This window comes from Carya illinoinensis, chromosome 5 (genome assembly GCF_018687715.1).
Source record: "Carya illinoinensis cultivar Pawnee chromosome 5, C.illinoinensisPawnee_v1, whole genome shotgun sequence".
NCBI classification, from domain to species: Eukaryota; Viridiplantae; Streptophyta; class Magnoliopsida; order Fagales; family Juglandaceae; genus Carya; species Carya illinoinensis.
The window spans coordinates 41,820,829-41,837,293 of record NC_056756.1 but is presented as its reverse complement, the minus strand read 5'-3'; the positions used below and the strand labels follow the sequence as shown (position 1 = coordinate 41,837,293).

Here is a 16,465-nt window from a genome sequence, read left to right as displayed (position 1 = left end):
GTCATATAATACAAGATAGTTTATAACACTTCCCATTTGGATGACCATATTTAAAAAATATGCCTCGTTAAAACCTTGCCAAGGAAAAACCCTGTGGAAAAAAACCAATGGCGAAGGAAAAAGAGTACAGTATTCATGTGTATCGCCGAGTGCTTTAGGATTGCCTCATTAAAACCTTGCAAAGGAAAACCCAGTGGGATAAAACCTTAGCGAAGGAAAAAGAGTACAATCAGCACAAGTCTTCAAGACATTACTTCCCCTGAAAAGTGTATGATAACAGGTCTTCAAACCTCCGCATTCCAATGTTCTGCATAATCTTCTTAAATGTTGCAATTGGTAATACTTTAGTGAATAAATCTGCCAGATTTTTACTTGATCGTACCTTCTTGATATCAATTTCAACTTTCTTCTCATTAATTGCAATGATCTTCTTGTGTGTATTTGAAAGATAACTTGCATCTGTATATCCACCTAACTGTGAACTTGATCCATGTTGATAAAATAATCACAACTGGATTTTTCTGCTCATCACTACTCTTCTGTAGTTGTACTCTTCTGGAGTTTTTATAAATAACACAGTTAGTGGAGAATTCATCAACATTAAACCGCTAACCTCATTTTTCAATAAAAAAAACGGTAGCCAGCCTTTTAAGATCAGACAAGCACCGCGGATTTTCAACTCTTTTGTAGGTGTCAAGCGTGCTGTCAGGCACCGCAGCTGTCAGGCGTGCTGTCAGACGCCGCAGAGCTATGAAGCTATATTCCATCTCTTTTCTCTTGCTTCACGAGAGATGCTGTATCATAATTTTCTCTATAAAAGAGATATTCAGCTCATCTTCATTCGCATCTCATCTTATTCACTTTTCTGTAATCATACTGCATTTTTACTCTGCAATCTCTTTCTACATTCTTATCCTGCAATCTCTCTCTACAATGGCTCAGCAATCTTCTCAGGGTCAATATATGAGGTATTCTGCACCTCGTTCATCAGCTGTTCCTGCTTCTACCACAGGTGCTATCATGCAATATAATGATCTGACTCGTAGGTCAGATAATGAAGCTATCTATGAGCTTGTGAGTCTCGGTACCCGATACTCATCATCCATTGTCGCATTTTCTCAGCGACTGCAATCCAGAACTTGTGGAGTTGACAATCTCTACGAGAATATTTCTATACTTCAGCGACTTCTTCTGGAGTCCAATATGAAGATAGAATCAATAAAGAAAGAGAATAGGAATTTAAAATCCTTATTTAAATCTTCTTTTCGATTGCCCACCCCTTTAGATAGGGATGCCATGCAGATTCTTGAAGAACAAGAGCGTTTAAAGAATGAGGCAAAGTGCCTCAAATTTCTGTAATTCTTGCTTCAAGTTAATAATATTTCACAAATATTCATATTTGTGTTTTTATCTTTTGGTAGATGTTCTGTGTGCTCCCTTTTATTTCTTCTTTTAATAATGCACACTTCATATCAAACCCATAATATAAATTTGAAATACTAATTGTATTAAAAGATGGTATTTCATGACTAATAACATCATCCATCTTCCCCTTGAAGCCGCAAGGGTTTCAGATTTATATTTCAAATATGTGCAGTTTTTATGAGCTCTTCTGGAACCTCAATGACATTTAAATCATATATATAAATTGCAATAATAGCTTGTTTCCACTTGCGTTTGGATTGCTTTAGATCATATAAGGATCTTTGAAACTTGATAGAATACATATTTCCAGATATATTCATATTAGAAGTTTCAGACATTTTCTATCCTTCACAGATTTTCATATATATATATATATATATATCATGATCCAATGATCCATATAAATATGCAGTTAATCATTCATATCCAAACTCTCGGTAACTTTCAAGCTAATAAAAATCTCAATATGATTTCAACCACTTTAAAATCATATCAATATTGTTTTTTCGAGAAACTAACTTGTGATTTCTATATCACATTTTTATATTAAAAGCTTCAGGCTTTTATATCATGTATATAAAAAAAAATCACCTCTTTAGGTGTTTGGACTTCAAGTCCATATTTATCACATTTTACTTAGTGATATCAATTCTGCAGGAATTGAGAAACTGACTTGTGATTTATATATCACATTTTTATTTCCTTTTCGTAAATACCCACTGACATTCAACAAGCATCACCTCTTTAGGTGTTTGGACTATAAGTCCCGATGCATCATATTTTACTAGTGAATCAATTCTGCAGGAATTGTTTCTTTCAAATTTGGCCAATATTTTACGTCGTATTCTTCGACGATTCTTGATTCACTTTCATCATTACTTCTGGTAATGTCAATTGCCATCTCATATGGAAATACATTGTCGACAACAATTTTATTTCTATCCATAATTTCTCCATTATTTATGAAATGTAACGAGATCTCGTTATTTTCAGGTACCTGTCCCTATTCAAGGGAAGACATTTTCATGAAAAACCTCTTCAGGAGGTACTCTTCAAGAGTTTATATAGGAGAATTTTATACAGAAAATTTGGATGGACTTTATTGCTTGTTTTGTGGGAATGGTCTCTTCAGGAGTACCAAATTATTTGTGCATTTCTCTTTTGAGATACTTTATCTTTTGTATCAATACGTCTCACATGCCTTTAGACATGTTTTTAGACTGTTGAGTTTCTTAATTGTCCTACAGGGACCTCAATCGTCGCTTGGATTTTAGCAGCTAGAATATGAGACATTTTTATCTTATTGCATCCAAAATTTAATTATCATCTGAACTTCTGGTTCACATATGATAATCAAGATAACGTCGAATAATTTCATCTTATTTGCTTCAAGCAATTTTTTTTTCTTTCCACTTCTGGTGGTAAGACTTTATAGTAAAAGAATCTTTTGGTTCTTTTATGGACGTCCATATGAAAATCATTCGACTTATCATAATTGATTTTGGATTATCAAGATAACCATGAAAAGATACAAATATTTTGAATCATATCACCTTTTGATGCATCATAATATTTGATTCAATAATTTGTATAATATCATCTCAAAGAGAAAGCTTACAGCTTTTCCAATACGAGCTTCTAACCCGAAAAAATATTCATTATCACGCTCAATCTCTTAGTTTGTTTGAATGAAACGCATAATTCTTTTCACTTCAGGGAATAGAAGGATATAAATTCATTATCATTCACTTCAGGGAATGATGTAGATCTAGTAAGACGTGATTAATGATTATTATCAAAAGCTCATTATTTTGCTCAGTCACTGAAAGAGCAGATATAAATTTAGAATATATTGTGGATGTTTGCATTTCATATTGCTACTTCAGGAGCACGTTCGAGACGTTCATTCAAATATATATTCTTTCCACAATTTCAATTATGCAACTTCAGGTACATAAATCATAATGAGCTTTTAATACAAGTATCAATCATTTAAACTATGAGATACTCAAAAGCTGTTATTGATTTAGGGCGATCCTTCAGGGATACTCCATTTCCATTCTCAAATAAATCATACCATCAATAAATAAAACTTGTATCTAAACTATGTAAATAAATATAGAATTTATCAAGTAATAATAATGAATATAATCATAAATATTCATCTCAACAATAATATATTAAAAACTTACTTAAGTTCAGAATCATCAGAACCATACACACGCAGCGTACTGAATGATTCCTCACAGCCCCTTTTCCTTGTTGATCAGTAGTAGCAGGCTGCAGGAGTGTAGGCGGGCAGCAACCATCATAGGGCCAAAAAGTCTTCCCACCAACCTATTATATTTATTTTATTTTATTATAAAGATAGTTGGTCAGCTGCATGCTTTGAATCTGATCACGGTTCTATTTTTGTCATGTGCTCAACAACCAAAAAAAATGAGAGAGATGTTGGTTCACATGCTCAACTTGCATGCATGGACCTACAAAATAAAATACAAAATGTGATAGTAAGGTAATTGAAATAAAGTCTTATCATAAAATGTGGACTTATCTCGTCGGGCAGGATGTGCTATAGCACCAAGCACTAGCACCAAAGCCACTTCCCTGGACAAGGACAAAATGGTTGGTGAAGTGGGGTCATCTCCAGCAACCAGCATGCAACTCTTCTCCTGTTTCTTGAGATAATAAGCCAATTTTGCACACACTGTTGTCTTTTTCCAACACCCTCTGCTTTCAAAAGAGATCTTCTAATATCTCGCATGGGCTCCACTATATTTTCCTTGGTCAAAACCTCCTCTTCTTTTAGTTTATTCCAAGCCGCCTCAATTTGAGTGATGTGGCAAGTTGAGCCATTTTCATAATTACAATCGCAAGTTGTGATGACCCGCTTTTGAGTGTATTTTCGCTGAAATAATTGTTTTTATTTTAATTAATATATTAGTTTAATTATTTTAATTTAATTGCATTTTAAAATTGGTTTTTAATTTATTTGATGTTGTGTTTTATTTCTTTAAGTTGTTTTGTGGTTTTTAATCTTTTTTGGCGGTTTAGTTTTGTTTCCCGGAATGAGGAATGGACCTCATCTTTTCCCTACAACTCTTTTCCTTTTTCTCTTCTTTTTCCTTTTTCTTTTTTTTTTTCTTTTTCCTTCTTTCTTTTTTCCTTCCTTTTTCTTTTTTCTTTCTTTTCTTTTCTCTCTCCCCGATCGAACCCCCCCGGCCTCTCTCTCTCTCTTCTCTCTCCTCACCCATGCCGGAACTGGTTCTGCCCTCGACCCGCCACCGTCCGGCCACCGTGGTCGACACCGCCGGTCTCGTTCGAACCCCCTCCCTCCGGTGCACCTTCCCACCAAATATCTCCCCCTGCCGGCCGGCCGTTTGGCCAGAAATCCTCCTCAAAGCCCCATGGTTTTTCGTCCGTTCTGCCGCCGTCGCTCCACCTCCGGCCACCATTTCTTCACCACTTCATCACCGGTCCCTTGCCGTCCTAACCCACCCATTTCCGGCCTCCAACGACCACCGAAATAGCTCCCACGAGCTAGGTTTCCTTTTTGAGAAATCCGGCCTCTTTCCGGCAATTCCGCCGCCACCCATGGCCAACCACCACTTCCAATAGCTTCACAACCATCCCTAGACCATTCCCTATCAATTTCGTGTCCTAGTTTGTCCCCGTTCAAAAGTGAGTTTTTCACAACCCACGGCCACAGTGAATTTTCACTGTGACGTTGCTTTTCCGGCACCGTTTGCAACGCCGCGTGTTTTCTAAAATTGCCATATAGCGCTGTAAGTATTTTCCAAATCCTATTTTCAGATTTAAATATATATTGCTCTTTCAATAATTTATTGCTGCTGGTTGGTTGATTCCGGACTGAGTCCGAGGAGTTCAGGGGTCGGATGGATGGAGGACGGAGTTGCTTGATTTATTGATTTATGGTTGGTTGATTGTTTTGTGCATTGAAATTGCATTTGCATGGTGCATGCACGTGTATTTTATTTTATTTGAGAAACCCTGTTTTGCGGGCGTGAATGGATTTTCGGGTGCGTGTGTCTCACGAGCCCAAGCCGGAATGGGTTATTATCTCGGTGGAGCTCCTCTGGTCACTCGGGAGTGGATAATACTGAGTGACGTCCCCTGAGTTGTCGCTGGACGACGACGGGAGCGGGGCTAGAGGATGGCCCGGCCAGGTACGCGCAGGGCGCGAGTCTGGGCATCGCTCTACTCACCAACTCCGTGGCCCTTCGCTGGCGAGGGCTAGAGGATGGCCTGGCCAGGTACGCGCAGGGCGCGAGTCTGGGCATTGCTCGTTTAGGTGTCACATGCGTAGTCGTTAACTGCGGTGTGGCACCGAGCCAGGGTGTGCGGATGATCCCTAGGGGAGATCATGGTGCATGCATAACCGGTTTGTTTTTATGGTTTTCGGATGCGGACCATTTTCTGGGAAAATGGCGAGTTTTGGTTTTGAGGCTTTTGATCCATTTTCTGGGAAAATGGTGGTTTGGGCCATTATCTGGGATAATGGCGAGGCGTGGTTTTTAAGATTATGTTTTCATTGGGCCAATGGGTTTTTGGCGTGCGTGGTAAAAATGTGGTTTTGCGGGGCATGTGCATTGGTTTTTCTTGCATCCATGTTGTTTGAGTTCTATGTGTTTTTATCTGGTGGTGTTTGGGTTTACTTACCTACGGTACCATTTTTGGTTCCGTAGCTTTTGGTGCAGAGTTCGAGGAGGAGGAGGAGGAGGCTGAGCCCGAGGATGCTGCTCCGCCGGGTTGCTGATGTTATGCTTTGTATTTGATATTTTATTGTATACGTGTTTTGTAATATTTTATTTATGTACGTTTTAAACAGCTTGTATTACGTTGAGAAAAATTCTAGTACTTAGTTATGACTTTCGTTATCTGCTGCGTGTTATTCCGTGCACATTTGTTGCTTCTACACACACTTGGCACCGTCGATGGGATGGTGACCCGGGTTGTCACCATCCGGACGTCTCGATTTCCCCGTGTTCGGGCGTGGGGATTTGGGGGCGTCACACAAGTGATAGATGGATTATTACCAGGCTCTTCAAGTTTCGTTTCTCGTGAATAGCTTTCTGAAAGAAAACTTAGTGGCCAAAAACAACGAAAAATATTTATGCGAGTGGATAAGAGAAAGAGAGTCTCCGATTTTGCCCCCTCTATTTCTCCAAGAAAATTAACCCATTAAACCTGGGTAAGTCACAGGAGAAAGGTTTCCATCACGAAAAACGTTGCAGTTGCCTGCAAGTTTTTTGGCTCTGAAATAGGTAGAATTATGGAAGGAAATGAGGTCCAACTCGTCCTCAGCTTCTGTTTTGAGGGAAAACATAAACAGGAAGAGAAACATGAAGGCTCTGAGTAAGGGGAATCTCTCTGGGTTTATCATCGTCTTTCTCTATTTTTCCTGTGTTCGAAAACTCCATCTTCAACATCTATATACCAAGTTTAAGTTATAGAGAGGAACCCACTAAGCGTGCAAATAAAAGTTTTTAAAAGCGAAAAGCTAGATATCAATTCCGTGCTATAATAGCTCCCTCTTTGTAGATCTGGAACTGCAATGGCATGGAACGTGATGATGTATTGCTTTTACTTTTACTTTGCAAATGAGATCCGTGAGCTCTTCGGGACGGAGTTCTCCCATCGGTATTAGCAGCAGCACCATCAACGTCGGCTCGTGGTTTTGTTGAGGCCCACACGTAGTAACTTTTGGCTGGGAGACGAGCGGCATTCGATCTGGATTTGGGCGTTCCCCGTGGCACCAATAGAGCTGTTGATACATTTACTGGTGCTTCAACATCGTGAACTGGATGGATTTTCTGAGGATCGGCCATTGATTAAGACGCCCAAGAAGATTGTGCAGTAGTGGAGGATTCTAGAGAAGAAACTCCCAGAGTCGATCTTCATGGTTTCAACCGGAACAAGATTAGACCGTGAACAATCTTTTTCGTCGTTGATGGTGGGTATTTGATTTCTGAAGAAGACGGACTGGCAGGCAGCGTGCTAGTGGCTCGAGCTCGTGCTGATAACGTGTTATGAACTGAATGAGAAAAGAGAGAGTTTCAAAGATAGAGAGCCATTCTTATTGATTCATCTCAAATGAACTTAGATACACCCATATATATAGGGTTACAAAAGTCTTAATTGACGACTATGACTTGGTCAATTACGACGGCTAAATGTGGTCATACAATACAAGATAGTTTATAACAATTTTCAATTATTTGATTACATATAAAAAATAATAAATAATAAGTTGACAGGTAATTTTTTATTTTTTTATTTTCCTAAGAATCTACATGCATGCCGCTATAATCCAGAATCACAGATAAAAGTGTAACAAACCCGCTTGAGAGTTCAGCCCATGGGGCTCAGCCTTTAGAATATTAGTTGGACTTTAAGTTGTATTAATTAGTGCATGGGCTTAGGCCCATAGCGTTAATTAGAGATTGTTGTTTTATAATTTTTTGTTGCTTTTGGGAAATCATCCAAACAGTTAAAAAAAGTCCAAATTTCTAGCCTCTCCTGTCTTCTTCTTCGCGAAGGTACTTCAAAGTGAGATTATCCTTTCAATCCTATGGGGGTGTGTTACAGAGAGATAAAATCATGGAAGTGATCAACATAATACCGCTCATATTATTGAGCCGGCAGCAACAGGAAGGGAATTAGAGGGAGGATCGCTCCCCCTCCCATGCATGGCTCCGACGAGCCATAACCTCTCGACCGGAGGAGCTAGGTATAGGTACTTGAACCGGCCAGTGAAAAATGAATAGAGAAAAGGGAGCAAATTAAGGAGACTAATGTGGAGAACAAATGAGGAAAGGTTAGGATAGGGTGAGACAGGATAGATCAAACGGGCAGGTAGGGTTTCTGGGGAAAAGCCCATGTATATGGAAGCAAATGACAATTGGGTTGACCCTCAATATATAATTGCTAAATGAAGGATCTTGGTGTACCTGGATTTAGATTAATTTACAGACTTTTTGTTTGTGTAAACTGATCAATGAATAGAATAAAAGCATTTATCATTTTATATTCATTAATCTATATAGACAATTTAATTTAATAAACATACTGCATACATACATATATATATATATATATATATAACTAATTAATACAACTATATATACTCCTGATCATCAAATGCATGCCTTAAGAAACCAGGGGTTGGCAACTAGTATAGCTAGATAACTAAAAAAATTCGAAGTTCCTAATTTTTATCTCTAGAGGAGATCAACTCAACATGTAAGATTTTTCATTTTCTTTTTTCAACAGTACTAACAAGTCATTTTCCTTGCAAAATAACTATATACGGCTGGCATGATTTTATACATATATATGACTCACATAGAGTCTCTCTTATTTTCAATCGAAGTCTCAGAATTCGTACAGATAGAAACTGATGATCTAAGCATTTTGAGCGTACGCACAATACATATATAAGCTCTCGTTATTATTCCGTGACAGTACTATGCTACTTGTCCCATTAAAGGACCTGAATCATGCATGCAAGAGTAGTATACTAGGGTTACTTTGAACTAGTAATTAAGGTTGTTGATGAGCTACAAGGCATTGCTTGTCAGCCTGGCAACTTTCAATATACGTTTTCTGACCTTGTTCTTCACCTTTTCGCTTATTTCTTGGCCTTCCTCAAACCCATCGAAGCACGTATTCTCATCCGTTAAGGCCGCGCTCACCCAAGTCTTAATGTTGGACATCTGGAATTCCTTATCCCAACCGCTTAATTTGTCCATGGCATCCAGGGATTCTCGGAGCTCATCAATGGAGTTTTTAATGTTCACGACGCAGTCCTTAATAACTGCAGTTTCAGAACTCGTCAATGATCCCTTCTGCTTCAGTTGCTTCGATACTATGGAGGATGCATTCTGTGCAGCTTCTAGGCCTACAGAAAGGCTGGTTTTGCAAAGCTTTTTGGGATTTGCTTTGATTTTGGAGGCATGGGGGGAGAGGGACGAGTAGCATAATTGTGGATATGTGGTTGAATTGCAGGATGTGATGATGTATTTTTCGTAGGTTTGGCTGGTATTGGTGGTGGCTAAGACTGCTTGAAGCGTCGACATGAATAGAAGAGTGAGAAGCATCATGAAAACATGACGGTATGAGAGTGGATGTCTAGGAGTGTTGTTGGCTGCCATCTCTCTTTAATTCTCTCTTTTTTCTATGCACTCATCCGTTTGTGGAGGTGTCCAATATATATAGGATGGATAGCTGTAGGCCAGGTGGCCGCTACGGTGATCATGATGCTTTAGAAATGATCACCAGGAAATTATCAAAATCATACTCTAGAAGAATACAAGTGAATAAGTACGTAAAAAAGGGGTACGTAATTTCAGAATTAGGCCGGCGTCCCAGGAATAAATCGATCAGTACATGTTGGTATATGCATACCGAAAGGAATATTGTAGGTCAGCACGACACGACGATGTCAACTGGCTAGCTAGCTAGCTAGGTACGTACGTCTTGATCATCCAATTCGCATTGATCATCGTGCTCTGCACATCACTGAAATTAATGGAATTCATTAATAATATTATAATTATGTTCTGTAGTTGAAAATATTATGCATAGATTGATTATATAATCTTACTATATTCAAGTCAACCAAAATTTTATGTTAGTCAACCATGGCTAGCAGTTTGTATTTGATACTAATATCATGTTTTGATAACCACATCCATTGAAGAGGAGTCATCAGGAACTTGCATATATGCTAACGTTTGATGGAAAACGGGTGTGGAAATAAAGAGTGGGTCCTGAATGATTGAGTTTTATGAAATTCAAGATGGCAGAGTGGTGAATGGAATTCTAAAAGGGATAAGATTTTACTCTTTATAATGATTTCAAGAAACTTCTCTTATAGCTCAGACTAGTCGTTTTGGATTAAGGGCATGTTTGGAAGATAAGAAGAGATACAAAATTCTCATCTGATCTCATTTTCAAACATAATTCAAATATAAAATTTTTCAACTAATCATTATAACTTTTTCAAACTTTCAAATAAAAAATAAAAAAAACAATTTCAATTTTTTCAAATTCTCAAATAAAAATAATATTACAAAACTATATTCTTACAATATTTTAACTTTATTATATTTGTTATTCAACTTTTTCTCTCTCATTTCTCAAAATCTAAAAAATACTCAACTCAAACTATCTTGCTATTATTCACAAAATTTTCATCTCATCTCATTCCCACGAACCGTAAGGAAATTAAATTGGTTTTTGCTGCGAGTGGTGGAAGGCTCTTGCCATGGAATGTATCGTGTAGAAAAGCATGTATTTCCCATGAATTAGAGTTTTCATGAGATATAATACTTTTTGCGGCGACTTATATCTCACGAGACTCACACGAAAGAAATTTGTGGATACATTGCTTTTCCCACAAAAAACATACTTTTTTCCACGAAGCTCCCATTGAAAAAAAAAATGATTTTTCTTGTAGTGCCAAACTTCTCCTAAGTTTATGTATCTGCATTTCCTTTGATCATTATAACTGATCTAGTGAGACCGAAGAGAATATGATCATAAGCACGTGATTTTTTCTGCCATACTCTACTCCACAATTAATTATGTTCTTATTTCAATTAATTAGATAAACTAATATACAGGTAACAAACGTGCATGGAAAGTCAATGCACCTCCATTTTCATAATTAATTAGTATTAATTGTTTGTTGTCTATCAACTTCTTATATATGTAGGGTTTGTAGTACATTAGTTCATGGGAGTTACGGATTTTCTTCGACTTAATTTCTTAATTAATTAATTAATACCTATTAATTAATTGGTAATTGTTAATTACTAACAATAATTATATATTCTCTATGTATTAAGAATCTGTCGTTCAATGTTGACAATGTGACGGTAACAAATGTCCTACTTATTAAGTTGACTACTACTCCCACCCGTAAGTCTTAATAATTTGGAATTGAAATGCATTTGTTATAGAATAATTACAACCGTCGTCTTCAAACATGCATTTCCATGTTAAAAAAACAAAAAAAAGAAGCATGCATTTCCAAATTATTAAACTTAAAAATAAAAAGAGGTTTTATACTTGAATTTGAAGTTGCGTGAGAAGCCGGCCGTTTAAATATTAATGGACCGTTGGTTAGATAAGATCGGTGAGGCCCCAATCGTCCATTGGCCTAATGTGCCATCCTATAAAGTGCATGCACGTGTCTACCTTGGTAACATCTTCCTTTTTTTTTTTTTTTTTTTAGATTATTTATAATTTCTCTAGTATGAATTTAGGGGCCGGTGAGGGTGTGCGCTTCCCGCACCCTGCCTCGGGCATAGGCGGTCGGGGGCGGTTTGCCTCCTGATATCCAACTCCACATTTACTCTCTCTCTCTCTCTCTTCAAACAACGATTTACTCTATAAGTAATGATAATATTTTATGCTTATGGGGTATTTTAGGGGCAGGATTGAGTGTATTTGTTGCTCTCCAACGAGTTGTGACCTTTTGGCATTGGCTCGCCATTCTGGAATATTGAATTAATTCCTTCTAAATGAGTTGTTGTCACCGATCAGCTTGAGGAGACTGTTCTGGTTGAGCATCTTGCCCATATACTTGCATATACATTACTCCCTTGTTGGACCAAGAACAGAATTTCCAAATACTGTTATCCATTTGGATCCAGAATCATTGGTTACTTAGAGCTGTATATACCTCTTCTAACTATTTAGGAGTTTTTCCCTTGTCATGTCTTGTTCATAAATCTTTTTCCCATTTGATAAGAGGTTTTCGATATTAATTTAATCCTTTTGTCCTAGTTCTAGACATTAGTCCTATAACAAAGTTGGGATTTTCTTTTGTAATTTGGAAGCATTTGCATCCTTGGTGTTCTTACTTCATTGCTTGGAATAGTTTGGCCTAAACTTTGATATTTTGGTTATTTGTATATTTGGCTATCTTGACGGAGACAAAGATGAGTTTGAATCTCTAGAAGGAAGATGGGATCTGTTGAGAGAGATGGAGAGAGAGGTTCAATGGGTCGAGGGAGAGCTTCGGGGGAGAAGAGAGAAGAGATGGGAGATGGGAGAATGGACTCACACCCACTGTAAGTCCAATAAATCTGCTACGTGTTACTCTTTTAGTGGAGCGTGTAAAAAGGGAAATGGCACCCCGACTGGTTTGAAACTTTTCTCTTTTTCATTTCTAGTCCATCGATTCCATAATGGTTAAAGCTTCAAACCGGTCAGGGTGCACTTTCCTCTTTTACACCCTTCAATAAAAGAGTAACATGTAGTAGACTCATTGGACTTACGGTGGGTGCAAGTCTATTCTCCCCTCTCCCTTCTCTTCTCTTCTCTCTTCCCTCTTCTCTTTTCTCCCTCAAAGTTCTCCCTCAACGCATCGAACCTCTCTCTCTATCTCTCTCAATAGATCCCATCTTCCTTCAAGAGATTCGAACTCATCTTCTTCTACGTCAAGATGGTTGGCAGTCACGAAAATGTCGAAGTTTAGGCCAAACTGTTCCAAGCAGTGAAGTGAGACGGTAATACCAAGGATGCAAGTGCTTCAAATTACAAAAGAAAACCCCAACTTTATTATAGGACTAACGTCTAGAACTAGGGCAAAAAGATTAAATTAAAATCGAAAACCTCTTACCAAAGGGGAAAAAAAATTATGAACAAGACATGACAAGGGAATGAACTCCTTATAAATAGAACACAGGTACACGATAAACTGATACATTTTTTTTTCCTTTTACAATAAAATGATACATGAAAATGGAATAAGAATATGAGTACTGCATTGAACAAAATTTACTAATTTATATAAGATCCATCACCAATACAACAAACTTTAACTTTGAAGCCTTGATTAATACATTCTTCTTGGAATAGTGTTAAATATACTTACAGTTTTACTTATACTTTTACTTACAAGATTCATTTTTTTAGTTTCTTCTTTAAATTCAAATTTTGAATTTCAAATTTTATGATTTTCAATATATCAATAACTGAATCATGGAAAATTAAGTTTTTTGTCAGTTTTTCTTACGTACGTTTAATATTTTCCTTCTTCTTGCTCAAATTTTTTAGCTGCATCTTCCATTGCTGATATGTTCGACCTTAGAAAAATAGTACGCTTGTGTCCACATGAACAATGAAGCAAATCATTCTCTGCAATGAATAGGGACGTATTAGCACAACCATTCTCATGTATAAAGTTTTTAAAATACTTAAATAAAATGATTTAAACACAGTCAAATAATGAATGAGAAGGTTGTTCTCGATCCTAAATTATACGGGTAACGTTAATTAATACAGTCTTAGGGTATTTAAGTCCCACGCACTCTGTTAAAAGGAAAATGGGATCCATCATTTTTTTAATTTTTTTTTTTATTTTTTACATGGGTCTTAAATTTACACACTTTTTTAAAATGATGTGTGTGGAACTTGCATACTACAGGACTGTAAATATCATTTCTCAAATTTTATCACGTCTCATTATTAGTAAATTTCAAGTAAAGTTTCTAATCTTTTTAGACTTAAACTTTTTGGTATCACTGTAATCATACCATGAAAAAGGCATAAAGGATCAGAGTTGCAGAAGTTGCACATGTTGTATGCCAAGTAACAGTCACGCTTGCAATGGCCGCATAAGAGAGTTCCTTGAGCATGTGGGGAAAAAGCATGAGATGATGCTTTTATGCGATGAAGCGCCTGCTTATGCTGCCGTATGAGATGTACAAAAGAAATCTTGACAGCACGCTGAGAGACTACATCTGTGGATGGATCACCAGAATTGTCTTGTTTCGAAGACATGAGTAAAAGCATTGCTTCATTACAAAGGAGTTCCTCGTATGATATTATTGGAATCTTCTTAAGAAGAGCATAACGTTCACTGGCCAATTCCCCCATTGGAAACCAATCTGCGGTTGCAAAGTTTACTGCCTCTCCACAATTAAAACCTGAAATTTAACAGAAAAGTGATTAAGGTGACAACTACTGGCAAGCGTGCGCGCGCGCGCGAGAGAGAGAGAGAGAGAGAGAGATTTACGTACCATGGCTAAATCCTGCATGATATGCTCTAGGAAAGGTAATGACAAATTCCCCTGGCACCTGCACAGTCTTGTAGACAGGTACATGATGTTGTAGCAAAATACTTGGAAGAAACATTGTGGTTTTTTCCGAAAGCAGTTCAAAAGCACCATCCTCTCCATTGGATGATAAGATATCTCGAGAGTAAACATGATCATGGGCTACCCTTTCAAACTGCAGAGCGGCATGACCAGGAACTCCATACCAAGTTTTGGGTGCACCAGAGTGATGATAGTTAATGCTGAGAATGAAAGTTTTGGTTAGGACAGAATATATGAACACAGTTTTGAAAACAGTTGGAAGTATGGTTTCTTACCTGTACAGATAGTGATCTTCCACGTGCCATGCAAACACACCAAATTGCATTCCAATGTAAAGCATTGGATCCGTTATTCCCTGGATTCAGGTCCATATAGTTAAAACGAAAGCTCTAATAACATATATTGAAAAAAAATCTGATGATGCAGTTTGAAGAATTTAGCAAGGTATGGACAATGGTCAGCATACCGGAATAACTCTTCCAACCAAACGCAAAACGGACTTGCGAAGCCTTGACAGATTCTGCAATCAAAGAATCAAATTATAATATGAATCATAAAATAGATGACATGAGAATACAACAGAGAAAGCAGAATTCAAAGGATAACATTTTCAGCCTCAAATCAGTCATCATATTGATCAAAGTTTTGGTAAAGAATTTAGGCATTTTGTTTCAAATGTGGAGTGTAAAACCTTCAAGTTCCATTTGCTCTTCCCAAGCTGATCCCTAGGATCAGATGAAAAGGCACTGCCATCAACATTGACTCCATATTCAACGGTTTCTTTCTTTCCACGAGCCAATCGATGCCAGAACTCTTTCTCCATGTATGCAGGAGAATCACATGAAGAGTACTCCTTGTTTGCCATCTTCTCGAACTCACGGAAGGTATATTGCCTAAAAATAAAAAAAGAAAACCATATTGCTCAGACAAAATGAATAGTACTACCATATAATATCTCACTATATGCTTAATTTACTGTCAGTATCATGTGGAAGTCACCTTCCTCTTCTATAAAATGAGATCTTATCATTCACATCCCATTTAGCAAGCCGAAAAGGTTGCACTACAGTTTCGAACTTAAAGTTCCTAAGTTCTTTCATCAGTACCACACTGGCTGGAACAGAAGCATCTATTGGGGGAATAATCTTGCAGATTCCTGAAATATTGTAATGCAAGGAATTGATTCAGGGATATTTAAAAAATTTCCATTGAAAAACTAAAACCATTAGTAAAGGTAAACAAACTAAAAGAGCTTTAACTTCCAACAAGAAAATGTGAGCAAAGAAAATTAAATTTTTTTTAAAAAATTGATGGGCTTAAACAGTAAACAAAAAAATTGTATCTTTTCATTATCTCATACCATATTTAGAAGCTTCAGAAGCAATATTTTGCAGATAAGTTAGAGGATCCCTGAACTCTATCATCGACGGACGGTATACAGGACACTTTGAAATGTCATCTATCCATTCTAATTCTGCGAAGTGAGACTCATCAATAGCAACATTCGCTGCACGTGATGTAAAAGCTTTTGAAGCCTTCACTGGACTTTGTTTTTTCATGTTAGTAGAATTCGTCCCTCTCCCTGAGAAGAAGATGACCAATGCAAATTATAAAGCATTCCCACCAAACAAGACTCCTTCATGAAATTTCCCATTTCTTAAATAATGTGATTGATACATTCATATAACCCATACAGCGATCAAACCGGGGGACAATACCATTCAATTAGACCAGATTTTCCTAAAAGCCCTGTTAAGAAGTTGTTCTTTAATTACTTCAGGCAGATTTCGAGATATTGGTGAACCCCATATTCCGTTGAATAATGTATTTGAATATCTGATCAAGCCGAGAGAAAAAAGAATTCAGGGAAAAAAATTTTCCGTAGAAGACAATGAGTAAAATCTTCA

The 16,465-nt window shown here is 37.3% G+C and overlaps 2 protein-coding genes across 2 annotated transcripts; both read right to left on the bottom strand.

Annotated features, from left to right (window-relative positions):
• Positions 1 to 9,005: 9,005 nt before the first annotated feature.
• On the bottom strand, positions 9,006 to 9,735 carry LOC122309294 (pectinesterase inhibitor 4-like). The gene has a single exon (XM_043122719.1). The coding sequence runs from the start codon at positions 9,597 to 9,599 to the stop codon at positions 9,006 to 9,008; it is 594 nt and encodes a 197-aa protein (XP_042978653.1). The 5' UTR covers positions 9,600 to 9,735.
• Positions 9,736 to 13,480: 3,745 nt separating this feature from the next.
• Positions 13,481 to 16,132, bottom strand: LOC122310361 (lysine-specific demethylase JMJ706-like). Its single transcript, XM_043124257.1, has 8 exons — positions 15,919 to 16,132; positions 15,558 to 15,714; positions 15,250 to 15,451; positions 15,025 to 15,078; positions 14,834 to 14,913; positions 14,481 to 14,758; positions 13,995 to 14,387; positions 13,481 to 13,596 (listed from the first exon to the last, which is right to left on the bottom strand). The coding sequence occupies exons 1-8, from the start codon at positions 16,115 to 16,117 to the stop codon at positions 13,481 to 13,483; spliced, it is 1,479 nt and encodes a 492-aa protein (XP_042980191.1). The 5' UTR covers positions 16,118 to 16,132.
• Positions 16,133 to 16,465: the final 333 nt, after the last annotated feature.

What these genes read in the sequence shown, in the direction of transcription:
- LOC122309294 (XM_043122719.1), bottom strand. Translation starts at nt 9,599, where the DNA reads ATGGCAGCCAACAACACTCCTAGACATCCACTCTCATACCGTCATGTT.
- LOC122310361 (XM_043124257.1), bottom strand. Translation starts at nt 16,117, where the DNA reads ATGAAAAAACAAAGTCCAGTGAAGGCTTCAAAAGCTTTTACATCACGT. An exon ending in TGGTTGGAAGAGTTATTCCG is followed by an intron (nt 14,914 to 15,024) that starts GTATGCTGACCA and finishes ACCTGAATCCAG; the next exon opens with GGAATAACGGATCCAATGCT. An exon ending in GAAGATCACTATCTGTACAG is followed by an intron (nt 14,759 to 14,833) that starts GTAAGAAACCAT and finishes TTTCATTCTCAG; the next exon opens with CATTAACTATCATCACTCTG.